This window comes from Bos javanicus, chromosome 18, assembly GCF_032452875.1.
Source record: "Bos javanicus breed banteng chromosome 18, ARS-OSU_banteng_1.0, whole genome shotgun sequence".
NCBI classification, from domain to species: domain Eukaryota; kingdom Metazoa; phylum Chordata; class Mammalia; order Artiodactyla; family Bovidae; genus Bos; species Bos javanicus.
The window spans coordinates 63,189,211-63,210,487 of NC_083885.1; the positions used below are offsets into that span (position 1 = coordinate 63,189,211).

At 45.2% G+C, this 21,277-nt stretch overlaps 1 protein-coding gene across 1 annotated transcript; it reads right to left on the reverse strand.

Annotated features, from left to right (window-relative positions):
- Positions 1-10,541: 10,541 nt before the first annotated feature.
- Positions 10,542-19,966, reverse strand: LOC133229489 (killer cell immunoglobulin-like receptor 2DS2). The gene is made up of 4 exons (XM_061385855.1): positions 18,510-19,966; positions 12,470-12,769; positions 11,438-11,488; positions 10,542-10,693 (listed from the first exon to the last, which is right to left on the reverse strand). Exons 1-4 carry the CDS (start codon positions 19,258-19,260, stop codon positions 10,542-10,544), a joined length of 1,254 nt encoding a protein of 417 aa, XP_061241839.1. The 5' UTR covers positions 19,261-19,966.
- Positions 19,967-21,277: the final 1,311 nt, after the last annotated feature.

Genomic DNA, 21,277 nt, shown 5'->3' on the forward strand with positions numbered 1-21,277 from the left:
ACCCCATGTACTCTAGCCTGGCAGACTCCTCCATCCATGGGATTTTCCAAGCAAGAATACTGGTATGCCTTGCCATTTCCTTCTCCAAATAGTGCAAGCAAACTACAGCATACTCCCTGATGTTCTATGTACTTACTTGTACATTCCAACTCTGCATACAGTGTATTCACATGGGCATCTTGAAACTGCCCAATACTGGCTCAGCCCAGATGGTGGTTTGTGAAAGGTCCCTGGAAGGAAGTCAGAGGCTGAGTCCTAGGACCTCTCCACCCCTCAGTCCCCAGCTCAGCTCAGGAGCCCTTCCAGGTTTCACCAGCATCACTCTAGAATCCCAGTAACCCCACCTCACCCACCACCAAGTTTCCAGGGCTCAAGTGAGACATGGGTTCTGGGAGCCCCAGGAGGACTTACCTGCAGGGTTCGGGGTCCTCTGGCCCAGACTCAGCCTTGGAAGTGAGATTTCCCACTGGAACCTTCGGCTGATTATCTCCCAATCAGGGTCCCCAGTTCCTCCAGCTGCCCAAGCACTGAAACAGGTTGAGTGCTGAAGAACTGATGCTTTCGGACTGTGGTGCTGGAGAGGATTCTTCTTCTTCTTCTTTTTTTTAAATTAGTTTATTTATTTTCAGTTCAGTTCAGTTCAATTGCTCAGTCATGTCTGACTCTTTGTGACCTCATGAATCACAGCACGCCAGGTCTCCCTGTCCATCACCAACTCCCGGAGTCTACCCAAACCCATGCCCATTGTAGTCAGTGATGCCATCTAACCATCTCATCCTCTGTTATCCCCTTCTCCTCCTGCCTTCAATCTTTCCCAGAATCAGGGTCCTTTCAAATGAGTCAGCTCTTCGCATCAGGTGGCCAAAGTATTGGAGTTTCAGCTTCAACATCAAGCCTTCCAATGAACACCGAGGGCTGATCTCCTTTAGGGTGGACTGGTTGCATCTCCTTGCAGTCCAAGGGACTCTCAAGAGTCTTCTGCAACACCACAGTTCAAAAGCATCAATTCTTTGGCGCTTAACTTTCTTTATAGTCCAACTCTCACATCCACACATGACTACTGGAAGAACCATAGCCTTGACTAGATGGACCTTTGTTGACTAAGTAATGTCTCTGCTTTTTAATACGCTGTCTTTGTTGGTCAGAACTTTCCTTCTAAGGAGTAAGTGTCTTTTAATTTCATGGCTGCAATCACCATCTACAGTGATTTTGGAGCCCAGAAAAATAAAGTCTGACACTGTTTCCACTATCTGCTTATCTATTTGCCATGAAGTGATGGGACCGGATGCCATGATCTTAGTTTCCTGAATGTTGAGCTTTAAGTCAATATTTTCACTCTCCTCTTTCACTTTCATCAAGAGGCTCTTTAGTTTCTTCTTCAATTTTGGCCATAAGGGTAGTGTTATCTGCATATCTGAGGTTATTGATATTTCTCCCAGAAATCTTGATTCCAGCTTGTTCTTCCTCCAGCCCAGTGTTTCTCATGATGTACTCTGCATATAAGTTAAATAAGCACGGTGACAATATACAGCCTTGACATACTCCTTTTCCTATTTGGAACCAGTCTGTTGTTCCATGTCCAGTTCTAACTGTTGCTTCTTGACCCGCACACAGGTTTCTCAAGAGGTAGGTCAGGTGGTCTCATATTCCCATCTCTTTCAGAATTTTCCACAGTTTATTGTGATCCACACAGTCAAAGGCTTTGACATAGTCAATAAAGCACATGTTTTTTCCTGGAAGTCTCTTGCTTTTTCAATGATCCAGAAGATGTTGGCAGTTTGATCTCTGTTTCCTCTGCTTTTTCTAAAACCAGCTTGAACATCTGGAAATTCACAGTTCATGCATTGCTGAAGCCTGACTTGGAGAATTTTGAGCATTACTTTACTAGTGGATGAGATGAGTGCAATAGTAGTTTGAGCATTCTTTGGCATTGCCTTTCTTTGGGATTGGAATGAAAACTGAACTTTTCGAGTCCTGTGGCCACTGCCGAGTTTTCCAGATTTGCTGGCATATTGAGTGCAGCACTTTCACAGTGTCATCTTTTAGGATTTGAAATAGCTCAACTGGAATTCCATTGCCGGAGCCAGCCGGCGAAGTCGATCAGGTCCCGAGAACGTGCACGGCGTGGCTGAGAAAGAAAACTACAGCAAAAGAAATTCTACAACAAAGATGGGGTCGAGAGGTTCAGACACGTCTCCACAAAGGGAAGCAGTCTGACCACGACTTTATTCAGCATCTCATATTTATACAGGAGAGCGTGAGAAAGACAAGACAGTTAACTTTTTTCTTGGTTGACCTATACATCTTACAAAAAGTCACAAGAAATCTTGAAAGCATGGGAATGGCACCCTGTTATTATTTCTTACACCAGATAACATTTCCCTGTGCATGAGAAGTTTGCCCAGAACTCCAGGTGTCTGCAGTAGATAGTCGCCTAATCTCTGGGGGTGGCGGGACAGAGAGCTATGTTTGCAAGCAAACCCTCAAGGACTGAGGCAGCTCCCAGAGCTGTGTCCTTCAGACAAAGGACCCCGTTCTCACGGGCAGCTCCCCACATTCCATCACCTCCACTAGCTTTGTTGATAGTGATGCTTCCTAGGGCCCACTTGACTTCACATTCCAGCATGTCTGGCTCTAGGTGAGTATGAGTGATCACACCAGCATGATTTTCTGGGTCGTGAAGATCTTTTTTTTCTACAGTTCTTCTGTGTATTCTTGCCACCTCTTCTTAATATCTTCTGCTTCTGTTAGGTCCATACCATTTCTGTACTTTACCGAGCCCATCTTTGCATGAAATGTTCCCTTGGCCTTTCTAATTTTCTTGAAGAGATATTTAGTCTTTCCCATTCTGTTGTTTTCCTCTATTTCATTGCATTGATTGCTAAGGAAGGCTTTCTTATCTCTCCTTGCTATTCTTAGGAACTCTGCATTGGAAGCTAATTACTTTACAATATTGTGGTGGTTTTTGCAAAAAAATTGACATGCATCAGCCATGGGCGCACATGTATTCCCCATCTGGAACCTTCCTCTCACCTCCCTCCCCATCCCATCCCCCAGAGTCATCCCAGTGCACCAGCCCTGAGCACCCTGTCTCATGCATCAAGCCTGGACTGGTGATCCACTTCACATATGATAATATACACGTTTCAACATTACCCTCTCAAAGCATCCCACCCTCACCCTCTCCCACAGAGTCCAAAAGACTGTTCTTTACATCTGTGTCTCTTGCTGTCTCACATATAGGGTCATCATTACCGTCTTTCTAAATTCCATGTTTGTGTGTTAGTACACTGTATTGGTGTTTTAGTTTCTGACTTACTTCACTCTGTATAATAGGCTCCAGTTTCATCCATCTCATTAGAACTGATTCAACTGCATTCTTTTTAATGGCTGAGTAATACTCCTTGGTGATGGACACGGGGGCCTGGAGTGCTGCAATTCATGGGGTCGCAGAGTCGGACACGACTGAGCGACTGAACTGAACTGAATAATATTGTTAGTTTCTGCCATACATCAACATGGATCAGCCATAGCTATACTTACGTCCCCTCCACTGGGAAATCTTTTAATCCTGGAATCCTCTGTTCTTGAAGCTGTCCATGCATGTCTGGTCATAATGTCCCTTTAAGCCCCTGACAAGACAAAAGGTTCTGTCTGTTCTGCCACTTTTTATCTCTATATGAATGGGAAAGTGTTATACCTTTCAAGTCAGAGCCTTGAGAATAGTTTAGTCCATCAGTCGTGTCTGACTCTTTGTGATCCTATGGGCTGCAATCCGCCAGGTTCCTCTGTCCATGGGGCTTCTCCAGGCAAGAATGCTGGGGTGGGTTGCCATTTCATTCTCCAGGAGATCTTTCTGTGCTGCAGGCAGATTCTTTATCATCTGAGTCCCCAGGAAAGCCCACCAGTAACATAATGCGAGTCAATATTTCCTCCCACAATTAACATTGCCATTGTTTTCCGTTTACTTTTAATGTACATAACATAAAACATTACTTTTAGTGTAGCATAACACTGATGTGGAATATACCATAAATTTAAAAATAGAAGTACGAATACAATGCTAGATTTCTAATTAAAAAAAAAAGATATGCAACAAGCAACAAAGATTTACTGTATAGCATGGGGAACTATAGTCAATATCTTGCAATAACCTAAAATGGGAAGTAATCTGCAAAATAATGTATGCATACTTGTATAACTGAAAATCACCTTGCTGTGCACCTGAAACATTGTAAGTCAACTACACTTCAATAAAATATAAATATTATGAGATTAAAAAATGGAACCAGTAAAACAAATAAATTTTAAAATAAAATGAAAGAAAATGAAGTCACTCAGTAATGTCCAACTCTTTGCAACCGTATGGACTGTAGGCTGGCAGGCTCCAATATTCATGGGATTTTCCAGGCAAGAATACTGGAATGCATTGCCATTTCTTTCTTCAAATAGTGCAGGCCAACTGCACTATAATCTCTGATTGTCTGCGTACTCACTCTCACATTCCATCTGTGCATATGGTGTATCACATGGGCACCCTGAACTGCCCAAGAGATTCTCAGCCCAGATGGTGAGTTTGTGGAAGGTCCCTGGAAGGGAGTTAGAGGCTGAGTCCAAGGACCTCCCCACCCCTCACTCCCTAGGTCAGCTCAGGAGCCCTTCCAGGTTTCACCAGCATCACTCTAGAATCCCAGTGCCCCCACCTCCTCCCCCACCGATTTCCTGGGACTGAAGTGAGACATGGGGACCCAGGAGCCGTGGGAAGACTCACCTGCAGGGCTTGGGGTCCTCTGGCCCAGACTCAGCCCTGAAAGTGAGAGATTTGCCACCAAAAGCTTGGGCTGATTCTCTCCCCGTCAGGATCCCTGGCTCCTCCAATGCTCAAGCACTGAGGTTCCCATGAACTGGGGGCAGAGTGGGCATCCCGTGCCCTCATGCGGTTCCCTCCCTGCCCATCACATCTGGACAAGGAGGAGAAGCTCAGAGAGGATAAAAGTCATGTCTGCAGCTCTGGCCTCCCAGCTGCCCCCGCCCTGTGCAGATGAAGAGACCATGGGGCCTTAGAGGACAAACAGGATGTGGTCCCTGGGGGGCGACTGCAGCCCTTCAGGGTTCCCACAGCTGTGGACCTGCAGCAACAGGGCTGCCCCTCCATGGACCTGGCGCCGATGTCTCCAGGCAGGGCTCAGGAGGCATCTCAGCCCAGACCTGAGGTCTCAGCTCTTTTTCTGCCCAGTCTGACTGCCTGCTCTAGAGGGTGGGACCCAGGTTCTCGCCCTGAGTCAGTCCCGGACAGTCTGGCTCCAAATACAACTCAGAACTTTATTTTCCCAGTCCCCTCCAGAAATGGAATTTACTTCTCATCTTCAGTCAGCTCACAAATTATTGCAGAGCACCTACTCTGCACCAGGCATTGATGCTACACAACAGAAATACACCCATGACCCAGGTAAACCCATCTTCTGTAGGTGCTCGAAGAACTCAGATTCTGCAGAATGAGGGCATCAAATGCTAATAATCAATTATTTTTAAAATAGAAGAAACAAGAAAATAACTGGGTTCCATGTCTACACTGTAAACATTTTAAAAAATGAAGCTCCTGAACCGTGGTCCAAGCACTTCATGGCAAAAAAAGAAAAAAAAATATTAGGGAAAAGTGGAAACAGTGACAGATTTTCTTTTCTTGGGCTCCAAAATTACTGTGGACAGTGACAGCAGCCATGAAATTAAAAGACCCTTCTCCTTTGATGAAAAGCTGTGACAAACCTAGACACTGTATTAGAAAGTGCTGTGCCAACACAGTTCCTTATAGTCAAAGCTATGGTGTGTCTAGTAGGCATATATGGATGTAAGAGTTGGACATAAAGAAGGCTGAGCACTGAGGAACACGTTTTTAGACTGTAATGCTGGGGAAGACTTTTGAGAATCTCATGAACAGCAAGGAGACCAAACCGATCAATCCTAAAGGAAATCAACCCTGAGAATATTCATCGGTAGGACTGATGCTAAAGCTGAAGCTGCAATAATTTGACCACATGATGCAAAGAACTGACTATTGGAAAAGACCCTGATGTTGGGAAAGATTGAGGGCAAGAGGAGAAGAGGGCGACAGAGGATGAGATGGTTGGATGACATCAAGACCCAATGGACTTGAGTTTGAGCAAACTGTGGGAGATAGTGAAGGACAGAGAAGCCTGGCATGCTGCAGTCCATGGGGTTGCAAAAGTCACACATGACTTAGTGACCGAACAATGACAACAACGTCTACACTACTTGAGAGAATGGCTGCTTGAGGAGCTGGAGAGCCATGGGTAGGAGCAGGTACATTCTAGAGAGAAAAGAACATTCCATAGAACCCTGGGACACAGGGGCTTACTGAAGGGGACAGGGGGAATTGATGTGGTCATGTACAGTGCTGTCCACTGTTCAAGGGTGATGATTTTATTTTTAAGAAAAAATGGAAGATATAAGCAAGAAACTGTATGATAAGAAAACTTTATGAAGGTCATATTATATTAGATGCTGTAGAGAAAAGGGAAATGACAGTATAAATTTAATTTTTTTAATTAAAAATAAATAATTTTGACCTTCAATTATTCTGATATGGGTGTGTCAACCAGCATTCTAAATGATTTATGTGGATTTTTCTTATGAAAATTGCCCCTTAATAAGGCAAAAACCCATTAACAAGTGATGGAAATGATAGTGTCTACCTTTGTGTCTACTTTCGATTGGGAGTACAAAAGGAACTTGTTGAGTCTGAGTGTTCTCAGAAGAGCTGATATGAGAGAGCACACAAATGTTAAATGGCCCATTTTCCGTGTGTGTGTGTGTGTGTGTGTGTGTGTGGTGTAATTGTACCAGTATCGTTTGGAAGAAAAGGTGCGAGCTGAGGTGGGGGGTGGGGGTCAACTCTGGAGGACCATGAACAGGATTGAATTTAGATAGAAGAGTTTGGAGTTTGCCCTGAAGATGTGGGCACCATGGAGGGATTTGGGGGGGCAGAAAGCAGCTTCTGAAATGTGAGTTAGAAAGATGAAATGTGGAGGGTGAACTGGAGATGGGAGTATGGGTCTGGAGCTCAGAACCCAGGGAGGTTGTGGCTGGAATCCAGGTGTGGCTGTGGGTGGACTCTGTAGATGGAGAAGACAGCAGGGGCCAGGGGGACCCTGGGGGCTGAATTCTTTTACTGTGTGATTGAATATGAGATGTAAGAGTCGAGGTGTTGAGTGTGACCTTCAGCGATGCCCTTAGAGAACTGGTGAACCAAGGGGTGGACAAGCGAGGAGGCCTGGAGAGTTTTGCAAAGTACACTCTGCTCCCACAAGAAAGCACAACTCTTCCTCTTGGGCCCAGAGGGCAGGCTTTATTTCTCCCAGTGACAGGCCAATGTCTGTAAAAAGCAAATTGTGTCTCTGTCCCCTTGAGGGGAAGCATGTGAGTCATTTCTGTCTCTTCAAAGCATCCTTTGATGCTGCATGTTGCTCTCCTCTTCAACCAACAAAGACTCCAGGGTCAGACAAGAATGGACCTTGTCAGAGCTCCTGATCAAGGACAGATGCATATATTAATACATATGATATACTTCCATGAAGCAAAATTTAAGAAAGACAGGAAATAGCCTGCTAAAGTCATCAACTGCCTCAGGAAGTGGTATTGCAACCACTGAAATCTATTGATCTATCTATGTGTCTGTCTACATATCATCATGGAGAATGAAATGCCAACCACTCCAGTATTCTTGCTTGGAGAATCCCATGGACAGAGGACCCTATAAGGTTTCAGTCCAAAGGGTCACAAAGAGATGGATATGACTGAGCAACTAAGCACATGTATCGTCTATCTATCCAGTTTCACAGAGTTATAATTGACATAGAGCCGTGTGGTATCCAAGGTAATGACCTGACTTACATACATTATGAAATGAATGCACGTTCAGATATATCACACAGCAGTGTGGTATATGCTCTCTCACAGTAGCAACACAGAAGCCCCAGCATGTCTTCACTTCTAGCGATCCTGACATTTCTCTTGGTAAAACAGTTCTTGGGTGATTTAGTTCTAAGCCAGGGGAAAGATCACATGCACAACCTCAGGGAGCAACTAAGGCTCCATGGAGCTTGATTTTCATCCCATTTGCCAGCTCAGTTCATGCTGGGGTCCTCATGGTGTTATGCTCTTCAGCCCTCCTCTTCATTGAGCCAAGACATATTGTGCCAACAGTTGATAATTTAAAAGGCATAAGATTTTCAAATCATTTGCTTCAGTGAAAAGAAGCAAAAAAGAAAAAAATGTACAAGTATTGATAGATTAACACAACACATGCAAAGCCTCCCTGGGGCAAGTGTTGTCTCTGCAGCCTTTCAGTGATCTGGAGTGGAATGTCCAGTAAAATTCTCTGTGATGACTGGACTTTTTAAACATCTGCTCTGAACAACACCATAGCACCTGGGCACATGACGCTACTGAGCACTTGAAATGTGGTGGATGTGAGTGAGGAACTGAATGCTTTACTTCATATACATGTAGAGTCATTGTACAGCGTGGCTGGGTAACTACTTTATTGGCCACTGAGGATCCAGACTGAAGGAGATTTTGTTATCATGTTTCTACCCCTGGAACCCAGCACCCTCAGGGCACACGGCTGGGAAAGGTTGAGGGGGCTTCCCCAATGGCTCAGTGATAACGAATCTGCCTGCCAACGCAAGAGACATGAGAGACATGGGTTCAATCCCTGGGTCAAGAAGATCCCCTCGAGAAGGTAATGGCAACCCACTCCAGTATCCTTGCCTAGAGAATCCCATGGACAGAGGAGTCTAACGAGCTACACATCATCCATGGCTTTGCAAAGAGTCAGACATGACTGAATCGACTTAGCACACAGACACACAGCCTCACATGGCTAGTGCCACCACACTGGATATCTCAAACAGAATATACTTCATCTTTTTAAAGGCCATCTAGCATTGATTTTATTATTCTTCATGGAAAGCATTTTATTTTAAATATAACACTGCACATGTCAATCTTAAACTTCCAATCTATCGCTCCCCCAACCCTTCCCGTCTGTAACTCTAAGATTGTTCTCTAAGTCTACAAGTCTGTTTCTGTCTTGTAAATATGTTCATCCTTGTAAAACATTACTGAATAGACATTTTATTTTTTGGTTTTGTTTTTTTTCCACTGAATAATTTGAAGAATCAACTGGCAATTTTTTTATGCTTTATTGGAACTTTAGAAAAAGTAGGATGATCATAGTAACCTACCAGATGTGTGATTGATTATACCTTCTCCCCAGATGGTGAGATAGATAAAATGTAGTCCTATAATAGCCAGGAGATTACTAAGAGGTTGTGGGATTTTTGAAGACGATCCTATAATTCTTGGACTGCACTGTTACCTCAAAGTTGCTGGGCTGCTTTGGAGGAGTAGGAGTGTCCACGGAGGGACCCCTTAAAAAAGAGATCTAAGTCCTCAATTTGTAACACTCTATGTGCTCACAGCCTGGGACCAGGTCAGGGCTCAGCATGGTCTTGGTTTACATTGAATTATTCATAGATAATGGGCTCAGTGAAGGGATGCATGTGGCTCAGGGGAGCGGGAGTGAACAGTCTCTTGGAGATGGTCCCGTGGTTCAGGTGGGCGCATATCACGTCTCTGCTGCAGGATCCTGAGAGGAAGGAGGTGTGAATGATGGACTGAGACGTGATCTTCAAAGGCTGGGGCATTGGGCATTGGAAGGGCTTAGGCTATGGCAAGGGTTTGGCCTGGGAGGATTCACCTCACTGTTTACTGTTCGGTCTTCATTGGGCTCTCCTTCCATGATGGCAACATCTGCGAATGGAAGAGAGTCAAGGCTCTTCGGGGTGGAGGCAGTTATTCCAGACCTCCGTATCTTTGATGGGGATATCAAAGCCAGAAAAAGGCAGGGGTATACCCCAGGTGTAGAGACTGTCCACTACACACACACACACACACACACACACACACACACACAAACAACCATATACAAGCCCAGCCATTCACGGACTGTCTCATGAACCTGTGCAAACCCATGGGCCCATCCTATGTCTTCTGTTATGGACCATCCTTTTCTGTGTAACAGCAGATTCCCAAGATCATGTAGGGAATAAGAACAGATGGCTGTGGTTGAAGAGAAGAACAGGGCTTGGAATGTCCCTGGTGGCCCGGGGATTAAGACACCGCCCCCCCCCATCCAGTGCAGGGGCCACAGGCTCTATCCCTGGTGGGAGAACTATGATCCCACCTGCCTTGGAGCAACTAAGCCCCACGTGCTGCACCTGCTGAGCCCACAAGCTCTGCAGCCTTGAACTGCACCCCAGCTCCACAATGAGGATGCCCCATGCTGCAGCCAAGACCTGATGCAGCCAAGAATAAATCAACACATATTTTCATAAAAAGAACAGGGTTCCATAGGTCTCTGGAAGATGTTCCATCTGGGATCTCAACACCAGAAATCAGTTTTTAACCTACAGGAAGTGAAAATGCCATTCTTTGCTGTGAACCCACCTCCCACTGGGTCAGATGATGCTGAGCTCGCCACCGTCACGATTTTGGGTAGAAAACCAGTGACAGACAAGAGCAGTGAGGATGATGCTGGTAGAGGTGAAGGCTATGACAAGCCCAAGGACAATGTACCACGTGCTGGAGTGTTCTAGAGGAAGCGGTGCTTCTACCAACAAGCAAGTGGAAGAAAATCTGATTATTTGTTGAGTAGGCTGTGCCCCTACACATTGGATTTATTGTATCCTTGTGTCAAACTGTCAGCATCTGTCAACCTGATCAGTTATGGTCTCCACTTCCCAGGAGGTACCAAAACATCCAGGAGAGATGCTAGCAGTGGATAAAGTAAAGAGGTTGTGCAAGACCAGCTGAGGTCTGAATCAAGGTCTCCTGGGCATCGAAGCAATTATTGTCTGCTGCCCCGTATGACAAGGCATGGCATTTTTGCATGAATGGAGACCCCGTTAATGCACAATACATTTCCCCTCCATCCACATAGACCTGGAATGGAATCCTCAAGAAGACATGACACTTATATATCTGAACCGTGGAATGCTTAGTTCATAAAACACTAACAGAGGAATAACACATATTTAAGGTGCCCCCTAAAATTCTCCCCTTGTCCTCCCACATCCATCTCCAAAGATCCTGGTGGAGGGAAGGTAAGCATCTCCCTTAAGCATGGGGTCAGGTCACTCTGACCCACTTCTCCAGTTTAGAAATTTCCAGTCACAGAGCATGAGAAGCTCAATGCCCCCTGTGGGTCTCCTGCAGACCATGGTCTCAAATGCTAACTTAACAGGGACGTTGAGGAGCCCAAAGTCACAGAGCTGGGAGGTGGCAGAGCCAACACTCACACAGGAACCCTCTGTCTTCTCAGAAATTTGCTGAGATAGGAGACCGTCTTGCTTACCTTCTGTGGTATGTGGATCCGTGGTTGATTGGCAAGTACTTGTAGTGGATCCTAGGAGAAAAAAGACAGGGGTGAATAAGTAACCTTCCTCATACTGACTGAATGAGGACTATTCTTTCTGGAAGGTTGACCTCCTGGCTGTCCTTGACTCTGTCATCCCTCAGAGCATTACTGATGGGATGAGGGGAGACCTTCTGGCTCCTCCCCATGAATGCGTTGAGTAGACCCTCCATCCTGGAGATGTGATGGTGGAAGGATGTGGGATGGATATGTCTGGTGGTGAAAGACAGGTGTAAGCTAGAGACATTCTCTCTGCTCCAGGAATGAATGTCTATGCTCCTTAACTGGGAAATCACCTGTATGTCAGAGCTGCTTCTGGGAAAAGACTAAGAGCAAGGAGCCAATGCAATCTCTGATCTTCCCAAATCAGCCCAGCCTCTCCTCCTCCTGGGTCTACCCTGACCTTTTTCCTTATTGCCTGGATAGACAGGATTCTGATGTGGAGCATCCATACTGGAGGTGGAAGAGGACTGAGATCCCATCTACCATCTCTCTTCCTCTCTAGTTCTCATTGCCTCCATTTCTCCAGAAGCCCTAACGTTCCCCTGACACCAGCACAGAGCCCTAGAGATAGAGCTCAGTGATAGAGTAAGATGTTATGGAAAAACCCAAATGGACTTCTTGGCCAACGCAATGTGATTTAGTGCATTGTGAAGCATGGGAATCTTCTTGGGGTTCTGGAAACAAGAACATTGGAGTGGGTTGCCATTTCCTCCTGTAGGGGACTACATGTTGTTCAAACTCTTCACTATGACCCGTCAGTCTTGGTGGCCCTGCATGACATGGCTGATAGCTTCGTTGAGTTACGCAAGCCCCTTCACCAGGACAAGGCTGTGGTACATAGTGGAGATAGTGAAGGACAGAGGAGTCTGTTGTGCTGCAGTCCAGGGGGTCACTAAGAATTGGACACAGCTTAGCGGCAGCAAGCTGGAACAGCAACAAGAAAGCATGGGCCAGGAAGAGGTTCTTCACCTGTGACAGACAGGAACAGTGGGTCGCTGGAGTCTGACCACAAGTAGGGAGAGTGAGTGAAGGAGCCGTAGCACCTGTAGACACCGCTGTGGGCTGGGGTCCCAGGACCAAGACGGAGCTCTGCCTGGAGTGCTCCATGGGGGCTCCACCCTCCAGCAAGTGGGCACCCAAGGTTCTGCCCCTCTCTGAGCAGATGGAACTGGTCAAAGGCACTTTCGGAGCTGCAGACCAAGGTCACATTCTCTTCTGACCTCACCATGGGGCACCCCTGGGCTGAGAGAGAGGGTTTCTTGGACAGACCTGGAAGGAGGAGACCTTGATCTTAGAGCACAAAGTAACTCTAGTCCTAAGTATAGGACTAAAGCCGGAAGTGTGCAGCAAGAGAAGCACTGCAGTGAGAAGGCCGCCCACTGGCAGGAGAGAAAGACCCACAGTAACAGATACCCAGTACAGGGAAAAATTCAAACATAACTTTAAATATGGGTGTTGTTTAAAATCCTTTTTAAAAAAAATAAATAATTTTTAAAATACAGTGTCATTTAATATCCTTTTTTAATGATCTGTTTCCAGAACTGAGATTTTTTTAATTTTTTAATATAAATTCATTCATTTTAATTGGAGGCTAATTACTTTACAATATTGTATTGGTTTTGCCATACATCAACATGAATCTGCCATAGGTGTACACGTGTTCCCCATCCTGAGCCTCCCTCCCACCTCCCTCCCCATACCATCCCTCTGGTCATCCCAGTGCACCAGCCCTGTATCCTATATCATGTATCATGAGCATCCTGTATCATGCATTGAACCTGGACTGGCGATTCATTTCTTATATGATATTATACATGTTTCAATGCCATTCTCCCAAATCATCCCACCCTCGCCCTCTCCCACAGAGTCCAAAAGACTGTCTATACATCTGTGTCTCTTTTGCTGTCTCGCATACAGGGTTATTGTTACCATCTTTCTAAATTCCATAGATATGCATTAGTATACTGTATTGGTGTTTTTCTTTCTGGCTTACTTCACTCTGTATAATAGGCTCCAGTTTCATCCACCTCATTAGAACTGATTCAGTTGTATTCTTTTTAATGGCTGAGTAATACTCCATTGTGTATATGTACCACAGCTTTCTTATCCATTCATCTGCTGATGGACATGTAGGTTGCTTCCATGGCCTGGCTATTATAAACAGTGCTGTGATGAACACTGTGGCACACGTGTCTCTTTCAATTCTGGTTTCCTCGGTGTGTATGCCCAGCAGTGGGATTGCTGCGTCATAAGGCAGTTCTATTTCCAGTTTTTTAAGGAATCTCCACAGTGTTCTCACTAAAGTCAGGAACAGGACAAGGGTGCCCACTTTCAACACTACTATTCAACATAGTTTTGGAAGTTTTGGCCACAGCAATCAGAGCAGAAAGAGAAATAAAAGAATGCAAATTGGAAAAGAAGAAGTAAAACTCACTGTTTGCAGATGACGTGATCCTCTACATAGAAAACCCTAAAGACTCCACCAGAAAATTTCTAGAGCCAATCAAGAAATATAATAAAGTTTAAGGATATAATATCAACACACAGAAATCCTTTCCATTCCTATACAATAATAATGAGGAAATAGAAAGAGAAGTTAAGGAAACAATTCCATTCACCATTGCAATGAAAAGAATAAAATACTTAGGAATATATCTACCTAAAGAAACAAAAGACCTATATATAGAAAACTATAAAACACTGGTGAAAGAAATCAAAGAGGACACAAATAGATGGAGAAATATACTGTGGTCATGGATTGGAAGAATCAATATAGTGAAAATGAGTATACTACCCAAAGCAATCTATAGATTCAATGCAATTCTATCAAGCTATCAAGGGTATTTTTCACAGAGCTAGAACAAATAATTTCACAATTTGTATGGAAATACAAAAAACCTCGAATAGTCAAAGCAATCATGAGAAAGAAGAATGGAACTGGAGGAATCACCCTGCCTGACTTCAGGATCTACTACAAAGCCACAGTCATCAAGACAGTATGGTACTGGCACAAAGATAGAAATATAGATCAATGGAACAAAATAGAAAGCCCAGAGATAAATCCACACTCCTATGCACACCTTATCTTTTTTTTTTTAATACAAGTATATAGTTTGCAATTAATACAAGTTACAGAACGCAAATGTCTTATTAAATTGTAAATTTTCTATGGCTATAACAAAAGGATTTGGGACACAGGCCTGTATAAAATATGACTGACTGTAGCGAAAGAAATAGGTACTATGACGACTGGTCCTTATGAAATGTCCGGTCCAAGTTCCAAGTTCTTCTGTGCTCTGATGCTCGCAGCAAGTTTCCAAATGGCCCATTGTTCAGGCCCACTCTGTTTATGGGGGACGATCTTAGGAGGAGGTGGGGCTAATCCACGGTCAAGCCACTCAAGAAGTCGTTTGTCATAGTAATGTTCCATCATAGTGTCAGTGACCTTCCATATCACACACAGTGTTGTTAATATCATCTGAGCAGTCAGATAACCACATACCATGGGGTCCCCAATCAACAATAGTATGATTAGCCACAAACATTGATTTTCTTGATTGGTTTGACATTTGTCCCAAGGAATGGGAGTATAAGTAAAGTTTTTATAAGTAAACCCTTTGCATAAAGTTCTTTGTTCTTTCCCTAACTCTTTCCCTAAAGTTTCAATAGTATAAACATGGTTTACAGACAAAGAAAGGGCAGTAAATAATCCAAGCAGTGTCTGAAACTCTTCTTTTGGAGGCAGGACAAAAGCCCAAATTTGTCAGCCCAAATTTGTCGGCTGACGTTTATGCACAATTTTGCTGGGCCCATGCACAAGGGAAGGACTTCATAGCCTAGAGAAATATTAATTAGTTTTCTTTCCTTCCCAGGGTGTGAAGGCCCTTTCATGTACTAGGGAGAAAGCATATGCATAGAGACATTAGTTGAAATGATTGGTCCTCTCTTCGTCCATTCGACCACCTGTAATAGAGGGGGGTTGGGTGTTAGTCCGAGCTTGAGCAGGGGGAGGTACAGGCCAAAAGACTGAGCATTGCCAGGAGAATGTATTCAGGACTCAGAGGCAACCCCTGTTGAGAGACCAAATTTTCAGCTTGATTAGTAGGGCTTTTATTTGTCTCCAAGTGAGGAGATCATCGGGGTGCACACCTTATCTTTGACAAGGGAGGCAAGAATATACAATGGAGAAAAGACAATCTCTTTAACAAGTGGTGCTGGGAAATCTGGTCAACCACTTGTAAAAGAATGAAACTAGAGCACTTTCTAACACCATACACAAAAATAAACTCAAAATGAATTAAAGATCTAAAAGTAAGACCAGAAACTATAAAACTCCTAGAGGAGAACATAGGCAAAACACTCTTCGACATAAATCACAGCAGGATCCTCTATGACCCACCTTTCAGAATATTGGAAATAAAAGCAAAAATAAACAAATGGGACCTAATTAAAATTAAAAGCTTCTGCACAACAAAGGAAACTATAAGCTAGGTGAAAAGACAGCCTTCAGAATGGGAGAAAATAATAGCAAATGAAGCAACTGACAAAGAATTAATCTCAAAAACAGACAAGCAGCTCCTGCAGCTCAATTCCAGAAAAATAAAGGACCCAATCAAAAAATGGGCCAAAGAACAAAATAGACATTTCTCCAAAGAAGACATACAGATGGCTAACAAACACAAGAAAAGATGCTCAACATCACTCATTATCAGAGAAATGCAAATCAAAACCACAATGGGGAACCATTTCATACAGTCAGAATGGCTGCTGCCGGGGAGCCAGAGTGAGGAACTCCGCCCGTGGCAAAGGTCATGAGGAAGGAGGCTTGGCATAAGCAAAGGCGGGATTGAGCCTGAGGAGTCCCCCTGGAAATTCTCGAGCATCTACCCCCAAAACCAGAGTCTGCCTACTTTACTACCTTGTGCTCTCACCTACACCTCTGACTTTACGAGGGGCTGTCCCCCACCATCTCTTTTGGAGAAGGAGTTAACTTAGAGCTCCAGTTAATAATAATTCCTGGGCATGATAGGAGTGTTTCAACCTACAAACTCCTCTGAAGGTTCTCTAGCCTGCCTGACAGGCTTGTCCGGCCATATGTGATTGTTCACAGCCTCCCAACCGTGATAGGCATGAGATGCTTTAAACCTTCTAAAAACAGGTTTTTAGAGAAGTTAGAAAACTATTAGTATAAGTATAGTGGGCTGATTAGAAATTGTATTGGTGAAGGGTTTTTCATTTGTTGAGCCAATGTTTGCTGCTAAGTCTCCACATCCCCTGCCCTTATACACATTAATGAATATATAGAAGAAATAAGTATTAACCTTTGATATTAATCATGTTAGACCTTAGGCTAAGCAAATTCTTTCCTTAATTATAACCCACTACACCCTCACCCTATAGGAATGTAATTTTATCTGGTACCTTCGGAAGGTGGCATCTGTTTTAAAAATAATCACCCCTGGAGAAATAAGTGTTCTGGTTGACTGGCTGCTGTCACAAGGAGAGGGTCATAAATCGTCAGCAGGCCCCCTGGCCAGAAGATGATGTAACACCCCTAAGACCTCTGTATACATTTGTATGAAGCACCTGACTTTAATAAAAATCAGGACTGTTTACCCCGTGTGACTTTTGTATAACATCTCAGTGTATAAAAACAGACTCAGTGTATAAAAACAAAAAATGGGATCAGTTCCTCGAAAGACTGGTCTCCCCATGTCGTTCTTTCTCTCACCTTCTGGCTGAATCCCCATCTGGAACGTGGAGGCTCGTCAAGCCTACTAATTATGCCTGGGCTTCTAAGATCTGACCGGGGAGGCCTTAGTGTCTCCTCTCCTTCAGGAGAATGGAAGGACGCCTGCGGCCTATGTAGGTGACATAAATTCCTTATTTTGGAATTTTATTAGCTTTCCACATAAACCAAGTTATTCAGCCTCTTTTCTCCACTGAATTTTCTCACTGAGCTATCCCTATTTAACCACTCTTTATATCTTTAATAAACGCTTAATTGACCTATTGTTTCCTGATCTCTGAAGCCGTCTCCCCTTTGAATTTCCCTGGGTCCACCGGGGCTGGACCCCGGCAAGGCTGCTGTCCCAAAGTCTACAAGCAATAAATGCTGGAGAGGGTGTGGAGAAAAGGGAAACCTCTTATACTGTTGGTGGGAATGCAAACTAGTAATATCCTTTTTAAAAAAAAAATATATATATATGTATATGAATAGCTGAAGCATTCTGTTGTACAACAGGAATTAACAACATCTTAAATCAACTAAACTTCAACAAAAATAAGTAAGAAAAAATAGATTTAAAAAATCAACCAGAATGGGCTGTTCTTGAAAAACAACCTACTAACTACAGCTGGGACCATCAGAAAACATGGCATTGACCCAGAAGCAGACATTATGGAGTGGAAATTGCCAGAATCTCACAGGGTCTTTGACCACCTCATTCTTAAGGGAGTGTTCAGTGCTGTCCTGCACGATCCCAGGGGCTGGACATGACTCCTTAGTGGGAGGGTTGGGGGGACCACCCCCCCCCCTTTGTGCAGAAGGATGCATTAAACCACAAGGCTGAGCAACTTCAGGGTGTCAACCTCCATCTCGATCACACAGGGGCCAGACTGCAAGGGCGTCTGGTACCACAGTGTGCTGCTGACAGAGCAAGGGAGCTCTGACATGAAAGCAGGAAACCAACCCCTTAACCAACCATCATTGGCTGCCTGAGCAGGGAATTGCCCGGGTCCCTGCTCTGGTACATTTTTCTCCGTTGGTCATTCTTTCACATTCTTGCTCCTTCACTCTATCACCAGCTGTTTCTTCTCCTTAGCACATGGCAGGGACTCTGTTCTCTTTACCCTTCTGCTTTCACACCTCCTCTCTCTCTGGTTTGTTCCCTCTCCCGAGTGTGAGTGTATCTGCATGCCTGTCCTTCTCTCCCGGTACCGATGCTGGACTAGACACCAGACCATCTGTGACACAGAGAGCAGAAGGGACTGGTCTGGCCACACTCACCTGTGATGACGATGTCCACAGGATCGCTGGGAGCTGACCACTTATAGGGGGAGTGTCTGAGAGAGCCGTAGCATCTGTAGGTGCCTGCACTCGCCAAAGTCATGGGGCCAATGACAAAGTCAGCTGGGGCATGCCCACGAGTGAGCATCTCTCCATGTCTCTGGAAATGTCCTGTGCTGTTTTCTTGGTGAAGAATAAATTTGTCCAACAGCTGTGAATGACAGCATAGGGTCACATTCTCTCCTGCACGCATGAGGGGGCTGATGTGGGCTGAGATGGAGGGTTTTGTGAACACACCTAGGAGCAAAGAGCTTGTGAGCTTCAGTGAGTCACCCCACCTCAGCGTTTCCCCTGACATCTGAAGGTGTGAAAAATGTCCCTGTGAACCATCAAAGTCAATTACCCTTCCTGTGTGTTTTGTTGCATTTTCTTTAGCCTTGTTCTCCGGTTCTGGCTCATGCTTTTCTGTTTCTCTTTGCTCAAGACCTCCAGCCTCTTTTATATTTATTGTAAACTGTTTAGCTGTTGGAGCTGCTCTCAGCTTCATGCATGCATACTCAGACACTTCAGTCCTGTCCAACTCTCTGCAACCCCATGAACCATAGCCTGCCAGGCTCCTCTGTCCATAGGATTCTCCAGGCGAGAATACTGGACTGGGTTGCCATGCTCTCAGCTTCATCCTGTCCCTAATATGTGTGGTGGGGAGCTGGGTGGTTCTGACGATGCATTCTCTGTCTCTGTTCACACTCATCTAGAATGTGGGTGATGACTGGCAGGAGATTGGAAAGGAGGTGGAGAAAAAAGGGAACATTTCCCCATCTGTGACCCCACCTCATGCCTCTGGAGACATTCCTGGGACTCCTCCCTAGGGCTCCAGCTCCTTTATATGGGATTACAGCTCCCTACTGGGTGGCAGGTGCTGGATCAGGGTCGTTCCCCATCCTCCCTGGTGGCAGGCAGTAGCAGCATCCTGTCTAACTAATGCCTAGGGAGACTCCTCCTTTCTTTGCTGGAGGACCCCATCTATTCAACACCCTGAGTTTAAACTCTCAGAGTGGGTTCTCTTTCCTGGTTCATTCCTGGCTGGAAATCCTGAGTAAATCTTGGACCACATAAGGAACTTGGACCTAGGATGTGATTGCCTGCATAGATGGCTGTCCCAGGCTGGGCTGGACCCCTCCTACCTGTGACCACAATCTGCAGGGGGTCACTGCTTCTGGAAAACACAGGGAGAGACCTGGACAATCCGGAACATGTGTAGGACCCTGCATGTTCTCTGGTCGCCGGGCCAAGGGTGAAGGTGTTGAAATGATGTCCCTGGAGCTCGGGCAAACTTGTCCCATCTGTTTTGAACAGTCTGAATCTCTTAAGTGGAGAACGGAAGTGACACTGAAGAGTCACAGTCTGTCCTAAGGGAACCATGGGGCTTGGCCAGGCTGACAAAGAGAGGTTGTCATATTCACCTAGGAGAGAAGGAGGCACAGGTTTTGAGAGCAAAACAGGAATGGTCCCCTCTCCCCACTGGTCTTGTTAGAGTGCTTCCCCTTCAATTCTTCCAAGGCACCAACCCTAAAATGCATCACTCTGATATTCAAGGACACCTGGGGCTTGGGGACAGACAGAGACACAGTCAACCCAGGACAGACATCACGGAGATTCTAAGAATATGTTTCTCAGCAGTGATTCTTATCAGAAGAATAACTCCTTGGGTTGACAAAATGTTATTTTTTGTTGTTGTTGTTGTTTTTTTGTTTTGTTTTGTTGATAAAATGTTGAAAACTCACTCAGAACACAAAACACTGGGGATTCCTGGGTGGTCCGGTCATTAGGACTCAGCACTTTCTCTGCTAAGGGCCCAGGTTGAGTCCCTAATCATGGAACTGAGATCCTGCATGCTGTGCGATGCAAGCAAAAGAAAACACCACAAAAAAACTGACACATGGAAAAGAAATGAGAGTGCTTCCCTGTTGGATTTTCTGTGGCTCAAACGGTAAAGAAATTTCCTGCAAGGCAGGACAGCAGGTTCAGTCCCCAGGTAGGGAAGATCCCCTGAAGAAGCAAATGGCAACCCCGTCCAGTATTCTTCCCTGGAGAATCCCATGGACAGAGGAGCCTGGTGAGCTACAGTCCGTGGGGTCGCAAAGAGTCGGACGCGACTGAGCGACTAACAGTGACACAGGTAACAAGTGATGGAGCCACTTGACTGAAAAGAAGGAAATAAAGCTTGAAAATGGCTCCTTTGTTAGCTAACCTACATCAAATGTGTGACAAGGTCCAGGTGGCCCTGCCTGATGAGCAGATCCTTCCCTGGGGTCAGGTCTAGAGGGCGGTCCTGCAGATCCTGTTGTTAAGGGCCAGTTGGAGATGCCAGGAGCCAGCTTGTAGGGGAGGGTCTGTGGGGTGGAGCCTCTTGCTCCCCTCTCATGATAGAAATGGCACCCAGTGGGCCTAGCTCCCAGCTCCCAGACTTCACAATGTGCCTTCAGGTCCAGAGTCCAGAGGTGGGCTAACCTCTGGGGAGAGTGAAGATGAGTATCAAGGCCAATAGGAAGACCTGGGATCCACAGGGCACACGGCTCTCACTGCATCAACAGGGGACTCACCCCAGCCCCCAGTGTCATCTGCATCAGCCCCAACTACTCTGCTCAATAGAGAAATAAGGGATGGGGAAGACCCACCCACAGCTGCCCAGATCCTGAGACTGACACAGAACCCTAGAAGAAAACCACATCAGAGATGGCTTGTCCTGATGGACCCCACACTCCTTG